The sequence below is a fragment of the Felis catus genome, chromosome D2 (genome assembly GCF_018350175.1).
Source record: "Felis catus isolate Fca126 chromosome D2, F.catus_Fca126_mat1.0, whole genome shotgun sequence".
NCBI lineage: Eukaryota > Metazoa > Chordata > Mammalia > Carnivora > Felidae > Felis > Felis catus.
The window spans coordinates 57939659-57966967 of NC_058378.1; the positions used below are offsets into that span (position 1 = coordinate 57939659).

At 35.9% G+C, this 27309-nt stretch overlaps 1 protein-coding gene across 6 annotated transcripts in view; it reads right to left on the reverse strand.

The window, feature by feature from the left end:
* HPSE2 (heparanase 2 (inactive)) overlaps positions 1-27309 on the reverse strand; it is a 711059-nt gene that overhangs the window by 578055 nt on the left and 105695 nt on the right. For all 6 annotated transcript variants that reach the window (XM_045040537.1, XM_023240819.2, XM_045040539.1 and 3 more), the window contains one exon: positions 21317-21478. In XM_045040537.1, the coding sequence (XP_044896472.1) occupies positions 21317-21478 (162 nt within the window). The remainder of the gene's footprint in view (positions 1-21316; positions 21479-27309) is intronic.

A 27309-nucleotide genomic window follows, 5' to 3' on the forward strand; every position in this document is an offset into this window, starting at 1 on the left:
TTCACTTAATCTAAAAACAACCCTATGAGCTAGCTAGACAGAAATCATTATTCCCATTTTACAGATTTAAAACAAAATGGGTTCACAGGAATTAAGGGGCATGGCCTAAATCAAAACATGAATAAGTAGAGGAGCTAGAAATTAGTGCCAGGTCTTCTGTCTTCCAAAAATGCAGATAGGAAAAGTCACTGTCTCCTTATGGAGTTGTCAAGATTCTGAAGTAGGGGTGGGAGACTTCTACAGCTATAACTTATTGTTGGTGACTTTATTCCTCCCACTGAGCCTGTCTTTCTTTCCCATCTTTTCCATTTTCAAATCTTATCCAATCTTTTTTTTTTTTAACGTTTATTTATTTTGAGAGAAAAAGCACACAGGCATGCCAGGGAGGGGTCAAGGCAGAGGGAGAGAGAATCCCAAGCAGGCTCCGCACTGTCAGCACAGAGCCAGATGTGGGGCTTGATCTCACGAACCATGAGATCATGACCTGAGCCAATATCAAGAGTCGGACACTTAACCGAGTGAGACACCCAGGCACCCCAAATCTGATTCAATCTTATCCCTTCATCATTAAATACTGATGCAAGATACAAGTGAGTGAAAAATACGCACTTCATATTTTTAAAGAGCTTTTATACTTAGCAAATATGCTGGATTTCAATTCCAGTGCTTTTTATCTTTCCTTTCACAGAGCTTGAATCTCTTATGATTTCCTTAACACAACATAACAAAATATATACTAGATGAGTGCTTCTTACATGCCCCTTTTATTCTTAATTCCACCTTATTGCCTGAATCATTAAAGAATGCAAAACATACCTCTCACACTGCTATTGAAGTTTGTAGAAAACCTTAGGTTTTAAAAAGTTTAAAATAGCCAACAACTCCACTTACCACATTTAGAAACCTATTCTGAAATCTCTGTTAAAAAAATCTTAGAATCCACTTCAATTATGATTATCACTTTACTGATACAGATTTTTAAAGGATTTAGGGGCAATTTACATACAGTTTAATGACATCTTATCAATAATATTTCACAACCATTTTTTAAAACCTGCATCAGCTGACTAAGGTGCTAGGGTTCTCATGAACTGCTGTTAAGAGCAATTCTGATTTTAATGTAAGAGAAAACAGTGTGAATTAAAAAATTAAAAAATTAAAAAATTAAAAAATAGGAGCGCTTGGGTAGCTCAGTTGGTTGAGTGTCTGAATTCAGCTCAGGTCATGATCTCACAGCTTGTGAGTTCAGGCCCCATGTTGGGCTCTATGCTGACAGCTCAGAGCCTGGAGCCTGCTTCCGATCCTGTGTCTCAGTCTCTCTCTGTCCCTCCCCCACTTGTGGTCGCTCTCTCTTTCTCGCTCTCGAAAGTAAATAAACATGTTTTAAAATCAAAATTAAAATATTAATTTTATATTATTTATAATACTTATAATTATATTCATTATATTATATATTATTACAAAATATATTGTACATTATAATTATTATAAAAATATTATGTATAATATTCATATACTGTAATATGTTATTATATATTATAGTTATTATAAAATAAATAATATGTTATTTATAATATTAATTATTATTATATTGTTTAAACCCCTATTATTTTTTCCAAGTTTTAATTATATCATACTTACAATAGCTGCCACTTACTTGAAGACTTACAATAAACTGGGCACTGTGCCAAGCTCTAAACATACATATTACTCAATCCTCACAACAATCCTATGAAATAGATACTATTATTATACCCACTTTATAGCTGAGGCTTAAAGAAGTTATTTTCCAAAGTCCTACTGTTGACGTTAAAGTCCGAATTCTAGTCTTGCTGGCCTGACTCCTAAATTTAAGAAATTACTACTCTCCACTAATTTTTTGAACATGCTTCATATACTTTCCTCTGACATTAATCTAATAGTCTAGGCATCTTTTGTGGGTTTTTTTTAATTTTTTTAACGTTTACTTATTTTTCAGAGAGAGACAGAGTACAAGCGGGGGAGGGGCAAAGAGAGAGGGAGACACAGAACCTGAAGCAGGCTCCAGGCTCTGAGCTGTCAGCACAGAGCCCCACGCGGGGCTGGAACTCACAAACTGCGAGATCATGACCTGAGCGGAAGTCGGACGCTCAACTGACTGAGCCACCCAGCAGCCCCTAGGCATCTTTTGAAACACAGTATTTGAATTTTCCCTTAAACAGATCCATTAGCTCTGAAAGGCTAACTATACCATTATAAATTAATCAGTATCTACTATGACAATGTAATTTTTTTTTAACTTCTGTCATTGGTTTTCCAGCCTTTTATCGCTTCTCAGCTAATTCAGAAAATGAGTTAGTTTTCTCTCCACAGACTCCTATCCCAAAAAAACCATGTCTCCTGTACCTTAACCAACACTAACAATTTAATTTCACATTTGCTGTTAACTTTGTAGCTTTAAATATTTTTATACTGACATTTATTCTTAGATCAATATTTAACACTTTAACACTGGAAATCAAGAACATCTATTCAACTTCTTTTTCTTCATGGCACCTACACTGTGCCTTATAGACATTTGATTTTCAGTTAATAAAGGATTGATTGACAAAAGACGACTCAATATCCCAAGAGTATATTACTGGAATTTTCATGAAACTTGTGTATGAACATTCAACATGTATCTCTCAGGGACTTGCACACTGAACATATTAGGTTTTCTTGGAATGAAGAAGGGGAACAAAGTGAACACTAAGTATCTCCTGGACTCATCTTTCTAAGAGGGTGCCCACTAGTTTTTTGCAAATATTAATATTCCACAGAGAAGCAAGATAAGACTAGACTGTAAGGAGACCTTCTTAGAAGCTTAAATGTTTTGCTTTTTCAAAGAGGACATAAAAAAAATTTATCCAACTCCTGTAAAATAACATTCCTCTCTAAATGAAGAAATTATAAATAACTGAAGTAGACAATGATACTGCCTATTTCTTCTTTAAGAGACAGTTCAGAGCTACTGAAGAGTTAAAAGAAGATACTGTCATCTTAACAGCTGAGAACAAAGAAATACAGAGACACAAAACTAGGCAGTTGGAGAACACACTTGTGCTGAGAGAATCTTAAGAGTCTGTTAAAAGGTTTATTGTGTTCAGAGAGATTACCAAGAAAGTACTAAACAGGTATTTCATAACTTTACACTAATGGAATAAACTGAAAAGAGGGAACACTGAAAATGATCTGCAGCAACCCACAAGTAAGAAAAAGAGAAGACATTGTTTACAGAAAAAAATATCAGTTTATTTTAATAATACAGTAACACACAGCATACCCATCCTATTTAGAAATCTGTTTCTTCTCATTTCTCTCTACATAGCATTTCATGGCTAATTTATATTATCACTTAGGTAAACAATTATATTAAAAATATAAGCATATAACAGAGGAATATTGTTTCTCTCTGTTGTCCATGCCTAAAATCTAATCGTTACCCTAAAAAGAGACCATATTAGCAACTACCACCAAGCCACTAAAAATGAATATTGGGATTTATCCTGTATCCTTAATGCTCTTAGCATGAAGTTTTCTTAAACTGGATACTCCTGTAACTGACAGTTTTACTACAGGAATTTGGAAGTCTCAGTAGTCCTTAAAGAGTTAAATGATATATCACATTTTCAATAAAATTAAGCTGCATCTTATTCATTTTACAATTCATATTCTTCTTTCTACTTCCCTATTCCTCAGACCAAGTTACTCCAAGTCCCCACATCTGAGAGTAGAGCACTTATTCTCTCCTTGTATTATCATAGATCTGCCTGTCAGTCGCACCCACAGACAGCAGGTTGTTCTGGGAGCTGAAACATTGATGTATTCACCTCCACAATGTGAGTGCCTACCCCTCAATAAAATTTTTGGACTACATATATAAATTAATTAACTATAGAATTCTTTTTCAGTTGGACAGAAGATATTACATTTCCATGAGAGAAAGCATTTTGCAGGGTAGAAGGAGTGGCAATAAACTCATGAATCCAAAGCTGAGATTTCAGTCTCATCTAGGCAGCTGTGTGTCCTTGAACAAGCAACCTCAGTTTATTTACCTGTAATGTGGCAGCGTTGAACTTGATTCCTAATGACACTCCTGCTATAAATTTATTTTTAATTTGGAACATGTTTTATCTGGTTAGCTTTTTATGAGTTTCTGGGAATTCTTGCCTAGAGTACTAAATGCTGAAATGGCAACTTCAGCCAGGCAAATGAGTTATTCCCAACTGGTACAGGGTAGAACGGATTATTTCCCAGCCAAAAATGGGGTGACTCCAAGAATGGAATGATAATGCTAAACAGGAAGCTCTTGTGTTATATGGGGATAGCTCTTTACTACCTCTTCTTATGAGAAAAAAAAAAATGGAACAAAATGGCAGCATTCAATACCCCCCAGACACTCCAGAATGTGTTTTGGCTGCATAACAAATGTGGACACTGTTCTTCCATTAGCCTCTTCTACAAAGAGATTGAAAAAGACATGCAGAAAAATTTTCCATACATTAGACTGGATATTGCCAGTACGTGGAAAAAAAAAAAAAGAAGAAGGACTCATCACAGATACAACAATTAAGTTGGAAGAAATAAAAGTACTAAACCTCACTGTTGAATAGAAGACTGGCTGTGTGAGGTTCACAAAAATCACATTCTGTAAATCTACTCATATGGAGATTCAAGAAATAAAGGCCTGGAGAGAGTGATGTGATGGAGACAGGAACATAAATAAACAATCTTTAAGGAAAAGACCAATTTATTCTCCAAAAAATCACTTGCTAGCAAATAAGTCATAGGCAAACATCTCTTATCTCTTAAACATCGTATGTAGAATTATCTAACTCATAGACACAAGAATGTTAATTTGGGGGGTTCTCCTCCTAAGAGAATATCATCATGAAGCTATTTTAGAAGAAAAAGGCATACTCCTTAGCATTAGTTTCCTGTACTGTTTTCTGCTTTAGCACATAGTCTTCTTCTGAACAGGCCCACTTCAAAAGGAGATTGCATTCTGAGCTCCCTGTTGGCTCTTCAGCCCAGAGCTCTCTCTGAAGAGAAAGGGGCAGCTGCCACAGAACAGATATGGAAACCACTCCTCACTGTGTGTGCAGAGCTCCACCCTTAGGTATACCATGTCCTCCTTGCCTTAGGAACATAGGATAATGAGTATCCTCCTCCCTTCTAACAGGTATGATTTCAACACACTGGAAATGTAAGATTTATGAGTAAGACTCATCTATATGAAGATGTATAGAATCCTATCTTCACAAATATTTTCAGAATATACAGAAATTGGCAATTAAAAATAAGGCTTTAATGGATCAAATGAACATTTTTATTTAAGTTCTTGTGATAGAAGAAAAATGATCTTTTTATTCCATCTTTTATTAATCGATTAGGAAACGCAAAAATTCTATTGAAATTACCCAAAAGATTCATAAAAGCATCATTCAAATCTTCATTATTAGTCATTTTTCCTTTCATAAACCAGAAATTTCTGAAAAGTTTTTAAAATACAAGTTCACTTGTGAAATGCATACCACAACATATATGGAGAGAAAAGATAATTTTTCAATGAATCAAACATATATTATTCCAAATTAAAAATTGAGATTCATAGGATTTCTAGACCTACTTAGTCATTCTCTGTCTTTTGAAGAATAAAAGTTCTTAATTTTAAGGAATTGCAACTTTTCCACTTTTTATTTCATAACTCATGCTGTTGACCAAAGCTAAGGTCACCTAGATTTTCTACCATGTTATCTTCTAAAAGTGTTATAATGTTTTACACTTGTATCTATGATTCATTCTGAGTTAATTTCTGTGAAAGGTAAAGGGTCTGTTTCTAGATTCTTTTTTTTAATGTGGATGTCTAGCTGTTTCAGCAGCATGTGTTGAAAAAACTAACCTTTCTCCATTGAATTATCTTTCCTCTTCTGTCAAAGACCGAATCAGATATTCGTATGGGTCTATTTCTGAGCTCTCTATTCCATCCCACAATCTATTTGTCTATTCTTTCACCAATACCACATTATCTTAATTATGGTAGCTTTACAGCAAGTCTTGAAGTTGTGTAGTATCAGCCCTCTGACTTTGTTCCTCCTCAGCATTGTGTTGGCTATTCTCAATCTTTGTCTTTCCATATAAACTTCTATGTGTAATTTTGAGTTCATAATTTTGTATCCTTGGTCTTAAAGAGGGAAAATGAAATTCTGTATGATACAAATCCCAAAAAACCAGAACCCGCCTTCATGTGACAGTTCAAGCCACAAGTGTGAATTAAAACCTGGAGAAGAAAGCAGAGTGAGGCTCTGATGTATATCCTCACAGAAGCAAAAGAGAGGGAAGGGGAAAAAAACAAGAAGAAAGAAAGACTGAGATCTTCCAAGTTGCTCAACAATTCTAATTCCAAACCACATCTACAGGCACATGCATATAATATCTCTAATTCTAGTTTCCAAAAGTCTATGTTACTTACCTTTAAACTAATTTTTTTATTTGAAGGCACCAAAGTGTGCCAACAAATCTGAAGAAAACCGTTCCTGTGCTTTTCCCTTTTAGTTTGTCAAACAGTCCTTAATTTCTGAAACAAATGCTAACGAGAGTTTTTATGTTAAGAGTAAAAACTTAGAGATCATTACCACCACTTCCTTCATGAAGACCTTTCTGATTTCCCTAGGCCAACTCAGACTATTCCTCTAATACAGCCCTAATAACACTGAGCTACAATTGTTTTCATGTGTGTCTCCTTATTGGGCTGTACTTTCAGGGAGGGCAGGAATCAATTCATGCCTTATCTACATATCCCAGCAGACACCACAGTACTAGCATATGATAGATGCTCAGATATGGGTTGAATGAATATTGACAAAAGGCAGGTACTATGATTCCAAATTTATAAATGAGGGAACTGAGGCTTGCCCCAGGATACATGTGAAGCAAATGGCAAAGTTGAAATCCAGGTCTCTCAACTCTAAGAACCTCCCTAATATATTGGCAACTGGGTGTTGAGCGTCAGTCAGTTGAGCGTCCAATTTCAGTTGAGGTCATGATCTCACAGTTTGTGACTTTGGGCACCGCTTCAGACTCTGTGCTGATAGCTCAGAACCTGGAGCTTGCTTTGGACTCTGTGTCTCCCTCTCTCTCTGCCCCTCCCCAACTTGTTCTGTCTCTCAAAAATAAATAAACATTAAAAAAAATTTAAGGGGCACCTGAGTGGCTCAGTTGGTTAAGCAACCAACTTCAGCTGAGGTCATGATCTTATAGTCTGTGAGTTCAAGCCCCGCATCAGACTCTGTGCTGTCATGACAGCTCAGAGCCTGGAGCCTGCTTCAGATTCAGTGTCTCCCTCTCTCTCTGCCCCTCCACAATTGGGCTCTGTCTTTCTGTCTCTCTCTCAAAAAATAAACATTAAAAAATTTTTTTTAATTTAAAAAAATAAAAACCTCCCTAATATATTAACCATCAATCACTGTAACAATAATATATTCTACAACATAAACCACCTGAGAATCACAAACCACCTGGCTATTTCAAATGAACAAAATGTAATTTTTCCCTGCTGCATAGTACAATTTATCACTTCATATTCTCACCATACCTTCACTCACCCAGATTATGTGTGAAGCTTTATCTGCAGATCTGTAAATTTTCTTCATACTAAGGAAAGAAACAGGTAATCTATAACAGCTGAAGTCATTACATTCAAAGGATATAAGCCAAAGACTAAAGAAATTGTAGGATGGTTGAACTTCTCTTTAGAACCCCAACAGAGACTAGAGTTGCTCTAGGGAAAAAGTGTGTCAAGGTGTTCATGTGCCATGCCCTCATAATCTCTATGAATAAATTCTACTTCCTCCAAAGCCTAGGCCCTTACACACACACACTCACACACACACACACACACACCAGATACATGAAAAACTTTAGTCCTGACAACAATCATGACACTTAAGGACTTGCTTCTTTTGAAATCTATTTAGCTCTTTTTCACTTTCCATTGTGATAGTATCTGAGACATGAGCTTATTTATAAAAGATTCCCTCTCTAGGGACAATCTCTCTGTTGATAACATAATAATTATAATAACAACATAGCTAATATTCACCGAGTATATGGCTTTGTATTAAGCACTTTATAATATTGGTTAATCTAAACCTCACAGACCATGTTAAGGTACTATTTTCTCTTGGAGCACCTGGGTGGCTGTCTGTTAAGCGACCAACTCTTGATTTCAGCTCAAGTCATGATCTCACGGTTCGTGGGTTTGAGCCCCGTGTCGTGTGACAGCATGTACCCTGTTTGGGATTCTCTCCTCCTCTCTCTCTGCCCCTCCCTTGCTCACAGGGGCTCTCTAAATAAATAAATAAATAAATAAATAAATAAATAAATGTTTTTCAAAAAAGATATTAAAATGGTAATGACATTAAGTAGTTTGGACAAGGTCCACACAACTAGTACATTGTCGGCACAGGATCAAAACCTGGGTCTGTTTAACCCCAAAGTTCCTGCTCACATCTACCCTCTTATGATGCTTTGAGGGACAAAGAACTTCATGGGTTGGTGGTCTCAAATTTGACTGCACATCAGTAAAATATTTTTAACATAATCATCCATATATATTACAAATACTAATATATAATATATAATTACATATATGATATATATATATATTACACATGCACCTACTACAATTATATTTTAGTTACAGTATAAAACATAGGTCACAATAGAAACTTTTCATTAATCATTAGCTAAAAATTAAAGAAGCAATATTTTACAGTTCTGCTTTATTTTCATGGTGGTTCAAAAACCTTTTAACTCCTATTTTTAAAATAGTATTAACAATAATATCTGGATACTATCAAACTTTCAATAAGACACATTATTAAAAATAATGTGTAAATTCACAATATTTATAGCAGCGCTATTGACAATAGCCAAAGTATGGAAAGAGCCCAAATGTCCATCGAAAGATGAACGGATAAAGAAGATACACACACACACACACACACACACACACACACACACACACACACAATGGAGTATTACTCAGCAATCAAAAAGAGTGAAATCTTGCCATTTGCAACTACGTAGATGGAACTGGAGGGTATTATGCTAAGCAAAATTAGAGAAAGACAAATATCATATGACTTCACTCATATTAGCAATTTAAGATATAAAACAGATGAACATAAGGGAAGGGAAGCAAAAATAATATAAATACAGGGAGGGGAACAAAACATAAAGGACTCTTAAATTCAGAGAACAGAGAGTTCCTGGAGGGTGTGTGGGAGGAGGGATGGTCTAAATTGGTAAGGGGCATTAAGGAATCTACTCCTGAAATTGTTATTGTACCATATGCTAACTAACTTAGATGTAAATTAAACAATAAATAAGTTTTTAAAAAGAAAAGAAAAAAATATGTAAATTTAATTTTCAAATAGTCTTCTTGATAATTCAGAAATTTTTGGACAATTTCTTGCCATATTATTTTTACCACATTATCTAGCTGACAAAGATTGTATGTAAGCATTGAATCACTAAATTGTACACCTGAAACTAACATCACACAGTATGTTAACTAAGTGGAATATAAATAAAAACTTTAAAAAAATCATCAGCTTTGCAATTTTCTTTTTGTTACTTTGTGCTGGCATTACTAGAACCATATTTAATCCAATTTCTTTTCCAAAATCTCTTTAAATCCACTTACCTGGGCACATGTGAGCCGCAATATGTTGAAATACACTGAAAATAAACTAACAGATGATGTATATTATCAATTCTTCCCAATTATGAAAATTCTCACTCCATTCTCAGAATAAAAATATGTACAAAACTAATAATTGTCTGACAAGATGGCTGTGTAATTAATTATTAGCAAAACTCCCCCTCTCAATGGGGTTTTATGTGCACATGTGCCTATACACCCTCTCCCAAACCCTTGGAGATCACTGACCTAAACATTCTAAAATCCACCATTGGGTCCAACCAGACCTACACAGAGCTATCAGCATTTAATTCACTAATCCAAAAAATTGTTATTATTCAATTGTTTGATGTGATGACATCAAATTGATATAAAATGTTTGATGTGATGCCATCAATCTAAATAAAGGAACGTATGAGAAACTGCTTTCATAGTGAGAGAACAAGAAAATTAAAGTTAAAATGAATTCAAAGGATGGGGCACCTGGGTGGCTCAGTCAGTTGAGTGACTCTTGGTTTCAGCTCAGGTCATGATCTCACAGTTTCAAGGGTTCATGCCCCACATCAGGCTCTGTGCTGACAGCATGGATCCTGCTTGGGATTCTCTCTCTACCCTCCATGAGCGCTGTCTCTGTCTCTCTCAAAAAATAAACTAAAAAAAATTCTTTTAAAAAATGAATTCAAAGGATTCCTTCCCATATCATCTTTTACAGACTATGGATGAAAAGACAGAAATAATCTCCTAACACAAATACTCCTGAAAACAAGGAGGTTAATTCTGTGATTCATACAAAGCTTCCATCAACTTGGGAGAGAAATCAATCAATGCTCCCAAATCTAATTTTGAGAGAAGCAGAACATGAGCACTTTTTAAAAGATATCCAGGGGCGCCTGGGTGGCTCAGTTGACTGGTTGAGTGTCCAACTTCGCTCAGGTCATGATCTCACAGCTTGTGAGTTCAAGCCCCGTGTCGGGCTCTGTGCTGACAGCTTGGAGCATGGAGCCTGCTTCAGATTCTGTGCCTCCCTCTCTCTCTGCCCCAACCCACTTGCATTCTGTCTCTGTCTCTCTCAAAAATAAATAAACATTAAAAAAAATTTTTAAATAAAAATAAATAAAAAGATATCCTTTATCATTTATATTGTCAATACAATGATTTTAATGTGTAAAGTGTAGTTTTTATAATTATATCCTTTTTTCTTATGTTACATATTTTCTGATATTTATTGAAGTGTAATTTTATGTCTGTTAAATGTAATAAGAAATTGAGTTCATAAAAAAAATTTTTTTCACTTACGTGATGGTTCAACAGAGGACTTGCAAGCAACTTAATATATCTTTGTATTTAAAACCATAAAGCAGCTGCAGAAAAGGGGAACTTCTAGTTATGTGCTATTTATTTAACCTCATGACTATGCACTTGTATATGGTCATTGACTTTCATGCAGACATTTCATTATGCTGATAACAGCATTAGGCTCATTCTAATTTATGTTCTGCTCAGCATCAGAGCTTCATTTTGGGGTAATCAGGAAAATTCTAATACCAAGTAATGTTCATCTAGTTAGTGTCATACTTCAAGGAACTCAAAATGCTTGACCAAAAAATTATGAACGCTTCCCACAATTTTCAGGCCTTTCTTTTCTAGGAGACTGAGTGACTCTTTGTGCTTTATTTTACTGATGCTTATACACATCCTAGATAACTGAAAAATTCAAGGTTCAGAGTAGTAGGGAGATTTATCATGAAGTTACCACAAGTTAGCAGAGCTCAAAATTGTTTCTGATTGGTTTTATCTTACCATACTGTGTCAATGGACATTTTAAAAACAGACAAATTTCAGTACCAGAAAAGAAACTCAGCTACCCAAGAGATATATATGCATTTGAAAGCATAGTAAATTAATCATAACAATAAATCTGACAAATATTGGATACTTATTATACACCAGGCACTGTACTAAAGCATTATGTACACAATCTCATTTAATCCTCAAATAATTCTCTGAGGTAGGTAAAATATAAACACCATTTTATGCTTGAGGAAACCAAAGCTAAAGACAGAATAAAAACTTGTCCAAGATAAGAAAGCTGGTAAGCTGCTGTTCTAGAGTCAGACTCAGACTGTCTGATTCCAAAGTTTGCGTGCTGAGCCAACGTACTAGTGGACTTAAAAGCTACCCAATTACTTGCACATTTCTGCACCAAGAGACACTACAGCTCCTTCATTAATAAAAAGATGAAGCAGATTCATTTATGAAATATTTTCACACTCATATTACTAATCAAACACAAGATAAGGACACTATTCCTCTAGTTTTCACACACTCTGAGACAATGATTTCCAAAAGTAACTCAAAAAAAAAAAAAAAAGAGCAAAACAGCAATGCACATATTACTACCAACCTATTAATGATGGGAACATTTATGCTTAGAACATACTAATGGTCAGGGCACCTGGGAGGCTTAATCTATTAAGCATCTGACTCTTGATTTTGGCTAAGGTCATGCTCTCATGGTTCCTAAGTATGGAGCCTCATATGCGGCTCCGCACTGGAAAGATGGATGGAACCTGCTTGGGATTCTCTCTCTCTCTTCTCCCCTCCCTACCCTCCCCCCTCTCAAAATAAATAAATAAACTTAGAAAAAAAGAAAGAGAGGGATGCCTGGGTGGCTCAGTCAGTTGAACGTCTGACTTCAGCTCAGGTCATGATTTCACAATTCATGAGTTTGAGCACCGCACTGGGCTCTGTGCTGACAGCTCAGAGCCTAGAGCCTGCTTTGGATTCTGCGTGTGTCTCTCTTTCTCCGCCCCTCCCCGCCTCATGCTTGCTGTCTCTCTCTCTCAAAAATAAATAAACACTTTTTAAAAATTAAAAAAAAAGAACATACTAATAGTTGATAACACAGCTGGAAAAATCTCAGCTAAGAGAGGCCTTCCCTGACTGTCATATCTAAAGTAGTCTATGCTCCAAACCTGCCAACCTCATCACTGTCACAGTGGCAGCCAGTAGTTTGACTGCTAAGAGATAATGCAGATAAAAATTGCCCTGGGAGATATGGAAGACCAGAGCTAGACTCGTTAAGTGGAAAAAAAAAAAAAAATTAAAAAAAACTCTGCTAACCTGACACCCAGAGACATGAATTGATGAGAGGTGGCAAGGGACAAGTGGTAAGAGGGGCTACAGGGCACCTAGAATTCAGGCAGGCCATGTGGCCCAGAGGCTAGATATACAACACCCTAAATATCACCAAAAGCAGAACCAAACACTACCATAAAAGCTGGTTCTGAGCTAGGAAAACCAAGGGCAATAGAGACAAGATCCAAACTGCTACCCTGCCAGAGGTGAGCAAAAAGGAAGTGAGATACAGAAAAGAAAAACAAAATTTAAAGACTATGCACAACAAAAATAAATTTTAATGCATTTTTTGCAATATACATGACAAAGGATTACTAACACTAATATATAAAAAGGATCTAATAAGGATCTTTTAAAAAGGATTTCATAAGAAATTGACCAATAACCCAATAAAAATGTAGGGTAAAGAAATGAAAAATTCACAGAAGAAATAAAAATGACAAAGAATATTAAAAAAATGTTAACATCATTAGTAATTGTGAACTATAATTAGAAACAACCACACCATCTCAATTATTATCTAATTATCTAATTATTACTAACACATATAAAAAGATGGAAAATAATCATCCTTAGCAAAAGACAGTATGAATGAGTTTTCTCTCATTCATTGTTAGTATAAGTGACATGACCTTCCTAAAAGTCCATTTACTATTTTTAAAAAGTCCATTTACTAAATGTACCAAAATTTTAAATGTGCATTCCTTTGACATAGCACTCATACTTGTAGGAATTGTACAAAGAAATATATGTAGGGGCTCAGTCAGTTGAGAGTCCAACTTCGGCTCAGGTCATGATCTCACAGCTTGTGAGTTTGAGCCCCGCATCAGGGTCTGTGCTGACAGCTCAGAGCCTGGAGCCTGCTTCATATTCTGGGTCTCCTTCCCTCTCTCTGCCCCTCCTCCACTCATGCTGTCTCTCTCTCTGTCTCTCAAAAATAAATAAACATTAAAAAAAATAAAAAGAAATCTATGTAATGATGTTCATCACAACATTGTTTAAAATCATGAAAAATTAAAGACAACCATGATGTCTACCAACAGAAGATCAGTTAAATAATTACAATATACTCATAAAATGCAATTCTAACGTAGCCATTAAAAAGAATATGAGCCTATATTCTTTGATATTGAAAGATGTTCTTTGATATAGAAAGATGTTCACAAAACATTAAGAGAAAGAATGTTACAAAATAACAGGCATGTAGGGGCCCCTGGGTGGCTTGGTCTGTTAAGCGGTCCGACTTCGGCTCAGGTCATGATCTCACGGTCCGTGAGTTCGAGTCCTGCATCAGGCTCTGTGCTGACAGCTCAGAGCCTGGAGCCTGTTTCAGATTCTGTGTCTCCCTCTCTCTCTGCCCCTCCCCTGTTCATGCTCTGTCTCTCTCTGTCTCAAAAATAAATAAGCGTTAAAAAAAAAAAAACAAAGCAAAATAACAGGCATGTATTATAATTATATTACTTCATTTGTATAAAAAGGTATGTGTGTGTTTACTAACGTTTATAACTTAGGTATACATGTGTGTGTGGATAGAGGGATGTCTAGAATAATATTGATAAAAATTATTTTTATCTATATTATACTAATAAATATGAATAAAGTTCTCATTTTGAAAAATATACTTTGACTTTAAAGTATTTAGTAGATAAATATTCAGATATTTACATATATGAAATAATGAAGTCATTTCATTGAAATCATGTGAAAAGCAACCATCACCACTATTTTTTTAATATTGCTTGTGAGGTTTTTAGAAATTTAAAGGAAAATACTTAGTAAAAAATCTAGAAAAGAGACAAAAATCTACCTTTGTTTTTGATAAACAGCTTATTTCTACCCTGGAAATAAGTTATAAAGAGAAAGAAGTTCACTCTCAACATCAGCAAAACTATAAAGTATTAAAGAACAAGTTAAACAAAAGCACAGGAAAAAAATTATGAAATATTTCAAATGACATAAAACAAGAACTGAACAAGTAAAGAGATATATCCCATAATCTTAAGTGGAAAACTTGATATCGGAAAAGTATCAATCCCCTCCAAATCAGGTTGTAAACTGAATTCAATTCCAATCAGAATATAGTGATGAGGGGGCGCCTGGGTGGCGCAGTCGGTTAAGCGTCCGACTTCAGCCAGGTCACGATCTCGCGGTCCGGGAGTTCGAGCCCCGCGTCGGGCTCTGGGCTGATGGCTCAGAGCCTGGAGCCTGTTTCTGATTCTGTGTCTCCCTCTCTCTCTGCCCCTCCCCCGTTCATGCTCTGTCTCTCTCTGTCCAAAAAATAAAATAAAACGTTGAAAAAAAAAATTAAAAAAAAAAAAAAGAATATAGTGATGAGTATCTTGAACTAGAAGAAATGAAAAACTCCCTTCAAAAATTATATGACAATAGCTATGAAAACCTTGAAGGGAAAAATGGAAGAGTGGTTAACAAACCTTACCAGATATCAAAACAGTACAGTACTGGCACAGAAATAAACAGAAAAAGTGACAGAAAAGAGAGTTCACAAATAAATACACATATATGTAGGAGTATAACATATAACATACATGATGTTTCAGTTCAGTGGCAAAAGAATGTTTTATTTTTAAAACAGTGCATTCATAGCTTGTAAGAAAATAATGTGATATACTTACATCACACTAATATAAACATAAATTCAAGTTATAGTAGATTAAAGCTCTAAATTAAAAAGAGTAAAAAAATAAATGATATTCAAGGAGGAAAATGGTTTGCAATACATTTGACAAAGGATTAACGTTCCTAATTCACAGAGTACTTACAAACTGATCAACACCAAAAATAAAAAAAGAGCAAAGAACATGAATATGTAACTCACAAAACAAAATGCAAGTCAACAATAAGTATGTGAAAATAATACTCTCTCTGGTTATCACCAGAAAACTGCAAAAATGAGATAATATTTCTCACCTGTTAGGCGGAGAAAGCTGGAAAAGAGCACTGAGAGCCAGTGCTCATGAGAATGCTAGGAAATAACTGCTCTCTTACTGCTAGTGGGAATGGAAACTGCTATAATCTCTTCTGAAAATTATCTGGCAAGGTTCATCACAATTTTAAATGCAAACCATAAAAAATTCATACATTGGACTTCATCAAAATTAAGACTCTGCTCTCTAAAAGAAACTACTAATAAAGAGTCACGGAAAAAAAATATTTTCAAATCGTATATCTGAAAAAGGACTTACAGCCCAAAATATATATAGAACTTTCAAAACTCAATAGTAAGAAAATAACTCACTATTTTTTTCAATGGGCAAAAGGCTTAAACAGACACTTTACCAAAGGAGATATATAGATGGCAAATAAACACATAAGAGATGCTCAATCCCATTAGCCATAAGGTAAACTGCAATTAAAACCATGAGATACTACTACGTACTCACTAGCGTAGCTAAAATTTAAAAGACATACAATACTAATTGTTGGCAAAAAATATGGGTGAACGAGAAGTCTCACATACTACTAGAATGCAAGACAGTTTCAGCCACTTTGGAAAACAATCTGACAGCTTCTTTTAAGTTACATAGACACCATGAAATCAAGCATTCCCACTCTTAGGTACCTACCTAAAAGAAAAGAAAAAAATATGTCAACACAAAGAGCTAAGAACAAATGTTTATAGTGGCTTTATTCATAATCACCAAAAGCTAGAAACAAACCAAATGTCCAACAACAGAGGAGTGGATAAATGAGTTGTAGCATATTCACAACATGAAATATCTATCACTCAGCAATAAAAGGAATGAAATGCTGATATATGCAACAAGTGAAAGAATCTCAAAAAAAATATGCTCGGTGAAAGAAATAAGACACACAACCATTTTATTATTCCATTTATATGACATTTAGGAACAAATTCCAGATCACATACAGCTAAGGACTGGGGGTAGGGGGTGGGAGGAAACTGCAAAGGGAGACAAGAGAACCCCTAGAGTGAGGGAAATCTTATCGTGAGGTGGTGGTGGCTATATGACTCTATGATATATACATTTGTCAAAATTTACTTTTTCTTCATATAAATTATACCACAAAAAACTTGATTCTATAAAATTTTAAAATACATACCTTTTGACCCAGACACCCCACTTTGAGGAATCTATTCTACAGAAATAAATGTGTCAACATGTATATAAATTAATGTACGTTGATAGAGAAATGGTTAAATAAAGTGTGTTGTATTCAATGCTATAGAATACAATGCAAATAATTTTAAATTTTTTTAATATTTATTCATTTCTGAGAGAGAGAGAGATACAGCGCGAGCAGGGGAGGGGCAGAGAGAGGAAGAGACACAGAATCTGACAGCACAGAGCCCGATTTGGGGCTCAAACTCAGGAACCTCAAGATCACACATGATCCAAAGCCAGACACTTAACCAACCGAGCCACTCAGATGCCCCCAATGCAAATAATTTTAAAAGAACCGGAAATAATATGAGCTAATATTATGATTTGTGGGAACTGAAAAACAGTTCTCGTTCCACTGATTTGAGCCCTGATTTGCTCAACTAAATTTAGAAGAATGGGCCACAACAGGGAAGTACAAGCCTCTTTTGCTCAATTCATCTACCACAGTAACACAGTAAAGCTGACCATAGGATCCCAATCCACTTTGGAATCTAATGACTGAGAGGGTGTATAAAACAAAAAGTAGCAGCAATTAACATGGCAAGAGTCCTCATAAAAGAATCCTGGAAAGCATCTTAGGTAATGCCATCCTTTTATAAGGGCTTTGGTTCAGGCTGCCTAGTTACAGAGGGTTGACTATGACTTCACAGCATAAATAAATTTTGTTTTAATTTGACCCCATTTCAAGATCACTCACTATGTTCTATATATTGTGCAGAATGCTGTAAAAATATGATATTCCTTATCCTCCAGAAGCTTATGTTCTAAACAAAATCCTAGAAAATACATTGCCCCTTAAAGCTGACTTTTTCATTTGATTATAGGAATCCACCACAAAATTTCAATTTATACCTCAAAAAGTATGGGGGTGGAGCAAGGTGAGGGGAAATGAATACTGAATCTGAACCTATTAAAGTTATTAATTAGATGTCAAAATTATCCCAAGTCAATTCATTTATCATATAAACAGCAGGACATTTTCAATGAACTTATAGAACATTATTACATTAAGAGTCATGAGAACACAAAGAAATGGAAGAATAATCCCCTTTCTTTCTTAAATGCTCCAGGACAAACTGGATGCTACAGGACAAGATAAGATACATCCACGTGTTGTTGAGTCAGTGTGAAAAGTACAGGATGCAACTCATCACCATTTAAAACAGTTCTATCACTGATGTTCTACTGGTATTACTCCATCACCTTCCTAAAACCTTGGAGTTCACTGCAAAAACCCACTATATTAGGGAAGGCTAACATTATTTCCATTGCTATGTAAATCATTCACATGATAACATAAAGACATATTTAATTTTTTTTCAACGTTTATTTATTTTTGGGACAGAGAGAGACAGAGCATGAACGGGGGAGGGGCAGAGAGAGAGGGAGACACAGAATCGGAAACAGGCTCCAGGCTCTGAGCCATCAGCCCAGAGCCCGACGCGGGGCTCGAACTCCCGGACCGCGAGATTGTGACCTGGCTGAAGTCGGACGCTCAACCAACTGCGCCACCCAGGCGCCCCAAGACATATTTAATATCATGCAAAAATACACTCCACTTTTCTAAAAATGTGATATAAGGAGGAATACTTCAATAAGATATACACATTAAAGAATTGTTACTAGTTTCTGTTAACTGGGCTGTCACTAAGTACTGGAGGGTTGTTTCCTTTTACTGAACAGTCAGAAGACCTTCAAAGCTAGAATATAATCTGCTCTCATCTGAGGGGTGGCTGTTTAAGAGAGAAGATGAGCTGGAATGCAGAAAATGAAGGCATGCCTCTCACCTCAACGCTGACAGTCACATCAGCTAAAGATGGAACATCTAAGAATGGGGGCTTGCTTGTGAGGTGGAAGGCAACAACTATCATTTTTAACCATGCTTTTAACCATCTGATATTTCAATCGCTTTATTTTTTCCTATACTATGATCCTAGTCAACCAATTTTAAAATAAAGAATATACCACTAACTGACCAGAAAACTATTATGATACACTGCTACTCATATACATGAAATTCTGTAAATAATTGAGAAGGGTTGAGGGGAGGGCAGAGTCATGAAGAAAATGATCTCTTTCTAAGATTTTGGAGGCCTAGTTTCCTCATCTTGTTCCACATAAATACTTTCATTGCAGACATTTCAAATATTATGCCAGAGTTACACAAAATAAGTGGAACATCACCAAGCAGAAATCCTAGAGTAGGTGTTCTGAACATGTTGGTAAAGAGAGTCACTTCATTTGAGAGGTCTCTGCCCCCTCAACCTCACCCTCCTTACCAATATACATTCATCACTGAAAAGGGAAATATTTACAAAAGTTAGTTTAGTTATGTTTAAATATTATGTTTAGCTGTCTGGAGACCATGTTCTCAAAATTTATACAAGAAATCAAGGATTAAACTTCATAACAATTAGGAAACCACACTGTGTAAAATCAAAGACTTAGTTAAAGGACATTAAAATAGTTTTACCACTGGTGCTAAATTGAAATGGCTACAGCTCTTCCCAACACCTGGAACCAAAACCTTTTGAACTTTCATGTAAACAAACTGGGGCACACCAAATGCTCTGTCTGTAGCAAGGTACCACCTCTGTACAAGCATTTGGGTGAAAAATGTGGAAAATGCCTGAGGACTCTTTGAAGCAGCTTGGGAGAAGTAAGAGCAGGAAAGAGGCTCTTCTCTAGGGTAAGTTTGTTTAGTGGAAAGTAAGCAAGTTGTCAGGGTAAAAGTTGACAATGTTGATTCCAACAGTTTGAACTGCGAATAAACATTCAAAGGGATTATGTTACTGAGAATTAGAAAAGATTCCATTGAACTCAATAGAACACTTGTGTTTTCAAAGATAATATGCCTTCAAGCCACACTCTGAATCCACAGTTTAGGGTTAGAATTACCTTAAGCCCTTTCTATGCCACATTAAAGAACACAAGATCTGACCTCTTTAATATAGATCTAAAATTAACATAAGGGTGGAATAAAAATATTTCTAATAACTGAATTGGAAAATATTAATATATGTACATCTGTATGCCTGAGACTGAATGAAGAAATTTGGATAAAAATCTATGTTCTTTCCAAATATCTAAACTTAAACTAACCATCTTAGGGAAACCAACTTAGGGAAATAATACATTGGCTATAAATCACTTTTAAGTTTTCCCTCCTTAATAACTTATCAAAGAGCAAAAAACAAAGCCTATAATTATGAAATCTATAATCCTCTTCTCTGCTCACCAAAGCACATTTAAATCTGGCTTTCACCTCATGCTGTTGGGTTTTCCACCAGGTACAAGAAGAAAAGTTGGAAGAGACTTGTGCTTTTTCAGAAGTTAAACAATTTGGTTGCCACTCAGCAATTCCTGGTGAAATGCCAGGAAGCCTATAAAAAAAATTAAAATTGTCCTAACTTGGAGTTTACAAAAATAAGTGAGATATTCATAGTCTGTCAGACATTCCATCTTTTGAATATTAAATATTGATAAACACGGGAAAACACACACTTTTGATTTGTTAAACTTTACTTGGAGCAATATAATGCAGGAATGCCTTGCATGCCCTCAAGAAAATGGAAGTAACTTAGGCCGCTCTTCTTCATCTCAAGTACTCCATTATTCTCACATTAGAGTCTGCTATTAGAATCTTCTCCAAAACTTGACGAAAGCATGCAACTCACATGCTCTGTACCAGCAAAGTTTGCAGGCAGCCTTGCAAAAAGCTTTTTCTCCTTTGAGCTCTCACACAAATTCACTTCCCTCCTTGAACCAAGGATGTAAGGGAGTATGGCTGTCTCATAGCCTCTTTGCTCTTAAAACGAAAATCAAATTCTCCAGATACTTTCAAACTCCACCAGGAATAGAACATTCTCAGCTCAGCCTGTGGATCATTATCTCTTTTACATTTCATCTTTATGTTCACTGGGTTCACAGAAAGGGCATACACAGAAAGAGGAAAATAGCTGCTTCTTAGACACCAAATTTAGTAATTCTCTCAAATCCACTGGCACACATCTTAAAAGTCATATTTTTATAAGGCTTCATTAGGTTTTCATTGGTTCTGTCTTTTGAGAACACACATGCTGAGTTGCCTATAACTTCAAGCCAAAATACATCTGCAAACTACAAGAAATATTTTTTATAGGAAAACAAAAGTAATCACAATTTAAAAAGGGATATAGTGGATGGAGACAGACAGATACGGGCTCATCTAGATCCCACTTTAGTGTCTACCAAACGTCAAGTTGTTAACTAATGGAGGCCATCAATCTATAATGCTTAAGATTCCAAACGACTCCAATAGCCTTACCTGTTAATATGAGATTACTGTAAGTATTAGAGAATTGCTCCTTTAGAAGAACAAGATGCATTTGAGCTGCCTTCTCCCGCTGGAGCTCCAGCATAACATCAGGGTGCTGAGCAATCTTGCAGCCTTTCTGTTTATCCAAGGCAACATCACTTCGAACAATGTCTACAAAAAGAAATAAAGGTAGGCAGCAAAAACAAAACAAAACAAATAACCATATACACATCAAACTCTTGTTTCACCCAAAATGACAGAATTTATAAACTACCATATTTCATCAGAATGAAGAGATTCAGAAGTAATAAACCTGAAGAGTCTCCAACTTCATGATACATCCTGTAGGTTTCTCTAGTCACTTCCAAATCCTCTGCAATTTCCATTTTCTTATCTCACTCTGACCTCATTTAAGATGCTCACTCCTCCATTCTCCTCTAAGCTCACCTCCAGGACTTATTTACTTCCTGGGGCCTTTTCTTAACATCTTTTACCATTCTCCATGGAAAAAAATAATACAACTTTGAAAACTAGTGACTATGATTATTTCCTCTACTTCATGCTGTAGGACCAGGTGACAGCTCCTGTATATATATTCAGGATATGTGACCTGCTTTCAAATTTACCAGCCAGCCTATTCAGCTCACATTAGGGCTACCATTCTCTCCTTAGCTGCTCAGGATTTCTGCTGCTATTTTTCATGTGCCTCTAGCTGCATTCTGACTCATTAATAACTCTTTTTTTAATTTTTAATGTTTTTATTTCATTTTTGAGAGAAAGAGAGAGGGAGAGAGAGAGAGAGACGGCACACGAGCAGGGGAGGGGCAGAGAGAATGGAAGACACAGAATCTGAAGCAGGCTCCAGGTTCCGAGCTCTAAGCATAGAGCCCGATGCAGGGCTCAAACTCATGAACTGTGAGATCATGACTCTCCTGAGCCAAAGTCAGATGCTTAACTGACTGAGCCACCCAGGCGCCCCAATAACTCTTTAAATCTAGAAGTATTTTGTTGTTGTTTTTTTAATTTTTTTTTCAACGTTTATTTATTTTTGGGACAGAGAGAGACAGAGCATGAATGGGGGAGGGGCAGAGAGAGAGGGAGACACAGAATCAGAAACAGGCTCCAGGCTCTGAGCCATCAGCCCAGAGCCCGAAGCGGGGCTCGAACTCACGGACCACGAGATCGTGACCTGGCTGAAGTCAGACGCTTAACCAACTGCGCCACCCAGGCGCCCCAAAATCTAGAAGTATTTTGTAAGTCAGTGAAGGAAACAAGAGTAGGACTAGAGTCACTTTGCAGATCTGCTTCTTTCCCAATTATTTTCCCATTGGTGACAGGCTGCTTTTTATACTTCAATATGATTTTTACTCAAAGACCAAGTATTCTCCAGAAAATAGTCACCCTCAAAAACAGTCAGCTAGAATGTTTCCCAATTAGCAGGGAGCTTTGATACCCTAAAGTTATTTGTTTATTTTTGTAAATTAAAATATAATTCAGCTTATTATCATATAAACAAATAATTATCAGCAGCAATCTGGATAACAGCTCTAGAAACTTCCAAGTTTTACATAGCAAATTGAAAGATTTTAGGGGAAAATGCTAAGAAAAAAAATGTTCTGCCACTGTTGACACCAATGGCTTTGGAAAGAAAAAACTAATGCCCATGTTAATGGTAGCAAACTAACGCCCATGTTAATGGTAGCAATAGAAAAGATTTTAAACAATGCTCAAAGAGAAAATAAGAGTATGTGGCATCAAAGGTGAGACATCATTGTAGACAAATAATCTTCAAACCCATCAACAGAGCCCTATAATAGAGAAGCCCAGATATAAATACAAGCCCATGATAAGGAGAGTTAGTATGTGTAGTACACAAAGATTAGCCAGATGTGGGAATGGCTCTCACTTAACCTTGGATGAAAACAGGAGAGCTGGTTGGGAACAATGCAATCTATTCCTAAACATATTTATGACAATTTCTAGACTATAGGTAAAAACTGAACTCATTTAACATTCAAGTAACTACTCTCATAGATTTTCTAAGGCTTGAATACAAAATTAGAATAAATTAATTCAAGACATACTCTAGTTTTTAAGACCACCGGTAGAAAGCAAGAGGAAACATATTAATTACACTGTACCACTGAATCCTTCCAATAATCCTATGAAAGCATGTGGTAGATATTGTTGACCAGCTGACCCAAACCGTAAACCCAATCCCTTCTTTGCTTCCTTCTACTGCAAAGACTAAAACACAAAAATAAACAATTTCTCAGCTTTCCTTGAAGCAAGGGGTGACATGTAACATAGTTCTGGCCAATGAGCTGCAGGCAGACATCCTTAGAGGGACTTAACTTTAGTGACAAAACCTCACTAAGAGAAAACCAGGATTTTTGTCCTTCAACCTATTAGCCTTTCCCATTCTTTGTGTCTAAAACATAGATATGAAGCCCAGAGTTAAAGTAGCTATTTTGTGGCAATGAGTCAAGAAGCAAGAGAGCAAAGGACTACACACTAAGGATGGTGAACTGAAAGATCAGAAGATTTTAATGAGCTATGACAGCTACCATACTTGTCCCAGACCGCACATCTTTTGATTTCTTGTTATATGAAATATTAGTTTCTTATTTTTAAAATCCTTACCTGTTTTTGAAATCCTAAGTGGTAAAGAATAATATTATTATCCCTACTGTGTATATGTAGATTCCTGAGATTCACAAAGCTTAAGTGACTTGCTGAAGTTCACATTGCGTGGTCAGTCCCCAAATCCAGGAATTTTCAAAGTCAAGTCCAGTGACCTTTCCAAAAGTTACTCTTATATAGAAACTCATAAATTTAATAGTAAATTACAGTAAATAATAAAAGTGAGGAACTTAAGAGAAAAACCTAATTATACTGTAACAGCAGCATACCATAGGCGGTCTATCCAGAAAAGAAATATGTATGATACTTTCCCAGAAAACATTACAAAACTTGTACCAAAACATACTATATGGGGTAAAGAGAAGTTTCAGTTATTCAGATATCTTCTAATAGGAGTCTAATACAAAAGTAGAACACCTACCAAACTCTCTATTTCCTATGGAATAAATGTATTGCTCAGAAGGCAGAGAAAGCAATAATTATAACTAATAGCCTCAACATCATTCCAACCAGAACCTTAAAATACAGTGATCATATTGCCTTTTTTTTTTCAACGTTTATTTATTTTTGGGACAGAGAGAGACAGAGCATGAACGGGGGAGGGGCAGAGAGAGGGGGAGACACAGAATCGGAAACAGGCTCCAGGCTCCGAGCCATCAGCCCAGAGCCTGACGCAGGGCTCGAACTCCCGGACCGCGAGATCGTGACCTGGCTGAAGTCGGATGCTCAACCGACTGCGCCACCCAGGCACCCCTATTGTCTTAACAACAGTAAGAAGAGAAACCCATGGGCATGGCCAAACCTGTCTGAGACTTCAGAAGTGTACACAACAACAATGTTTGGGGAAAATATAGATATGCTGTATACACTCTTTATTCACTCCTGATTTATTTGAAATTGTATCAAAGACTAAGTAAATACACAAAAAAGAATACTTATCAAAGATGTACATGGCCACATATATCTGGAGGAAGAGCTAATATCGTAGATGACAGATTCAAACTTCAAAAATACCTTGCCAACCTAGAACTTAGGCTGAAATCTCCAAGACGCAGACAAGAACACGAAGTCCTGCATTTATAGTGAAAAGTAATTACATAAGAGGGAAAGTCCAGGCCAGACACAAGCTCAAATATTTAAGATCTTATTAAGTTTTGTACATTTTAGTTGAATACAAGCTTTATGTCAGTCAGTGATATGCTGCCATATATAATATTGCTGCCCAAAAGATTAAGGCAATTCTTAGATCAAATTAATGGAACCAGCATATCCAGAATACAAGGAGTAACATAGCCACCCTGAATTCCATGCCAGCCAAGGGCAGCAAAGTAAAGAGTTGGAGTTAAAGCAGACCTTGGTTCAAATTCTGGGTTGGTGATCACTTATTAGCTACAGAAGTGACAGACAACAATGACTCTGTAAGCCTCTATTTCTTCATACTGTTATTGTAAAGAGTCATTAAAGATTTAGCACTATGCATGCCACATAATAAGAACTGTATAAAGGGTAGCTATTACTATTTTTATTATTATAATACTCTACTTGTAGCATTATATGTTTTTTCACCTGTAATAGTTTCATAGGATACTAATCATCTAGAGTCCACCCAAAGAAAAGTGCCAAAATGGGAAATTATTTTATTTTTTAAAAATAACTGAAAAAAGGGGCACCTGGGTGGTTCAGTCGGTTAAGTGTCTGACTTCAGCTCAGGTCATGATCTCACAGTTTGTGGGTTTGAGCCCTGCATCCGGCTCTGTACTGACAGCTCAAAGCCTGGAGCCTACTTCAGATTCTATGTCTCCCTCACTCTCTGTCTGTCTCTCTGTCTCTCTCTCTCAAAAATAAAAAGAACATTTTTTTAAAATAGCTGAAAAAACAGTATTGAGCCCAGCAAAGAAAACATTAAAGAAGACTTGCTTCATATAGAAGAGAAAACTGAATTATTCTATATAAATCCAGAAAGCCAAGCATTATGGGAGCAACCAAAAGACAAACTTTAGTTTCACATGAGAGAACTGTAACAACAGAAGCTATCATACAAGGAAAGGAGCTACTTGAAGACAGAAGAAATATCAGTGGCAGCACAAGATTAAAAGCGTAAGTGAAATTAATTTATTTTAAAAAGGCAAAACAACAATTCTCATAGGAAAAAATAAAATTACAGATTGGCTATATCTAAAATGTTCAGTTTCCAATAAAAAATTATGAGCCATGGAAAAAAACAGGAAAGTGTGACTCGTACTTAAAAATAAAAACAAAAGCAGTCAATTAGAGCTAACTCTATACTGCCCAGCAGATGAAGACTTCAAAAAACAGATTATAAATACATTTAAAAAATTCAAAGAAACCATGTTTAAATAATTAAAGAAAAACCTAACAAAGACTCAATGAATAGGAGGATGAAACAGATACTTTTATTTAAAAAAAAAGGAATAAATGGATATTCTAGAGTTGAAAAGCACAAAAACTGAAATGAAAAATGCACTAGGATGGGCTTTAACAGCAGATCTGAAAGGGCAAGAGAAAGAATCAGAATGTGAAAACAGATAAATAGAAATAACAAGAAAAACAGAGAGAAGATGACCAAGGAAAAATAAACAAAGCCTCAGAGTATTATGGAATAAAATGAAGCAATCCAACAGAAAGGAGAAAGGAAGAAAATTATTTCAAAAAATAATGATCAAAAAATTCCCAAATTTGATGAAAATCATTTATCCACAGATCCAAGAAGTACAACAAAAAGAATCATTACAAAGAAATCTACACCTAGACACATCATAGTATAACTCTTGAAACTGCAAGATAAAAGAAAATCTTAAAAACAAAAGGGAAAAAACTCATCTCAAAAAAAGAACTAGCAACACAATTAATGGTTGACTCCTAATCTGAAACAATGGAAGCCAGAAAGCAGTGGAACACCATATTCTAAGTGCTGAAAGAAAAAAAAATTCTTATAACAAAGAATTCTAAATCCAGCAAAACCATCATTCAAAAAATGAAAGCAAAATAGACACTTCCATATTTAAAAAAAAAAAAAACAACACTGGGTCTTTACTAGCAAATCTGCAATATAAGATATATTAAAGGAAGTCTTTCAGACTGAAAGGAAATGATACCAGCTAACTCAAATACACACAAAGAAATAAAATACATTAGAAATGGTATAGGGGAGGGGCGCCTGTGTGGCTCAGTTGGTTAGGCATCTGACTTTGGCTCACATCGTGATCTCACAGCTTGTGGGTTCAAGCCTGTATCGGGCTCTGTGCTGACAGCTCAGAGCCTAGAGCCTGCTTTGGATTCTGTGTATCTCTCTCACTCTGCCCCTCCCCTGTTCGTTCTCTCTCTCTCTCCCTCTCTCT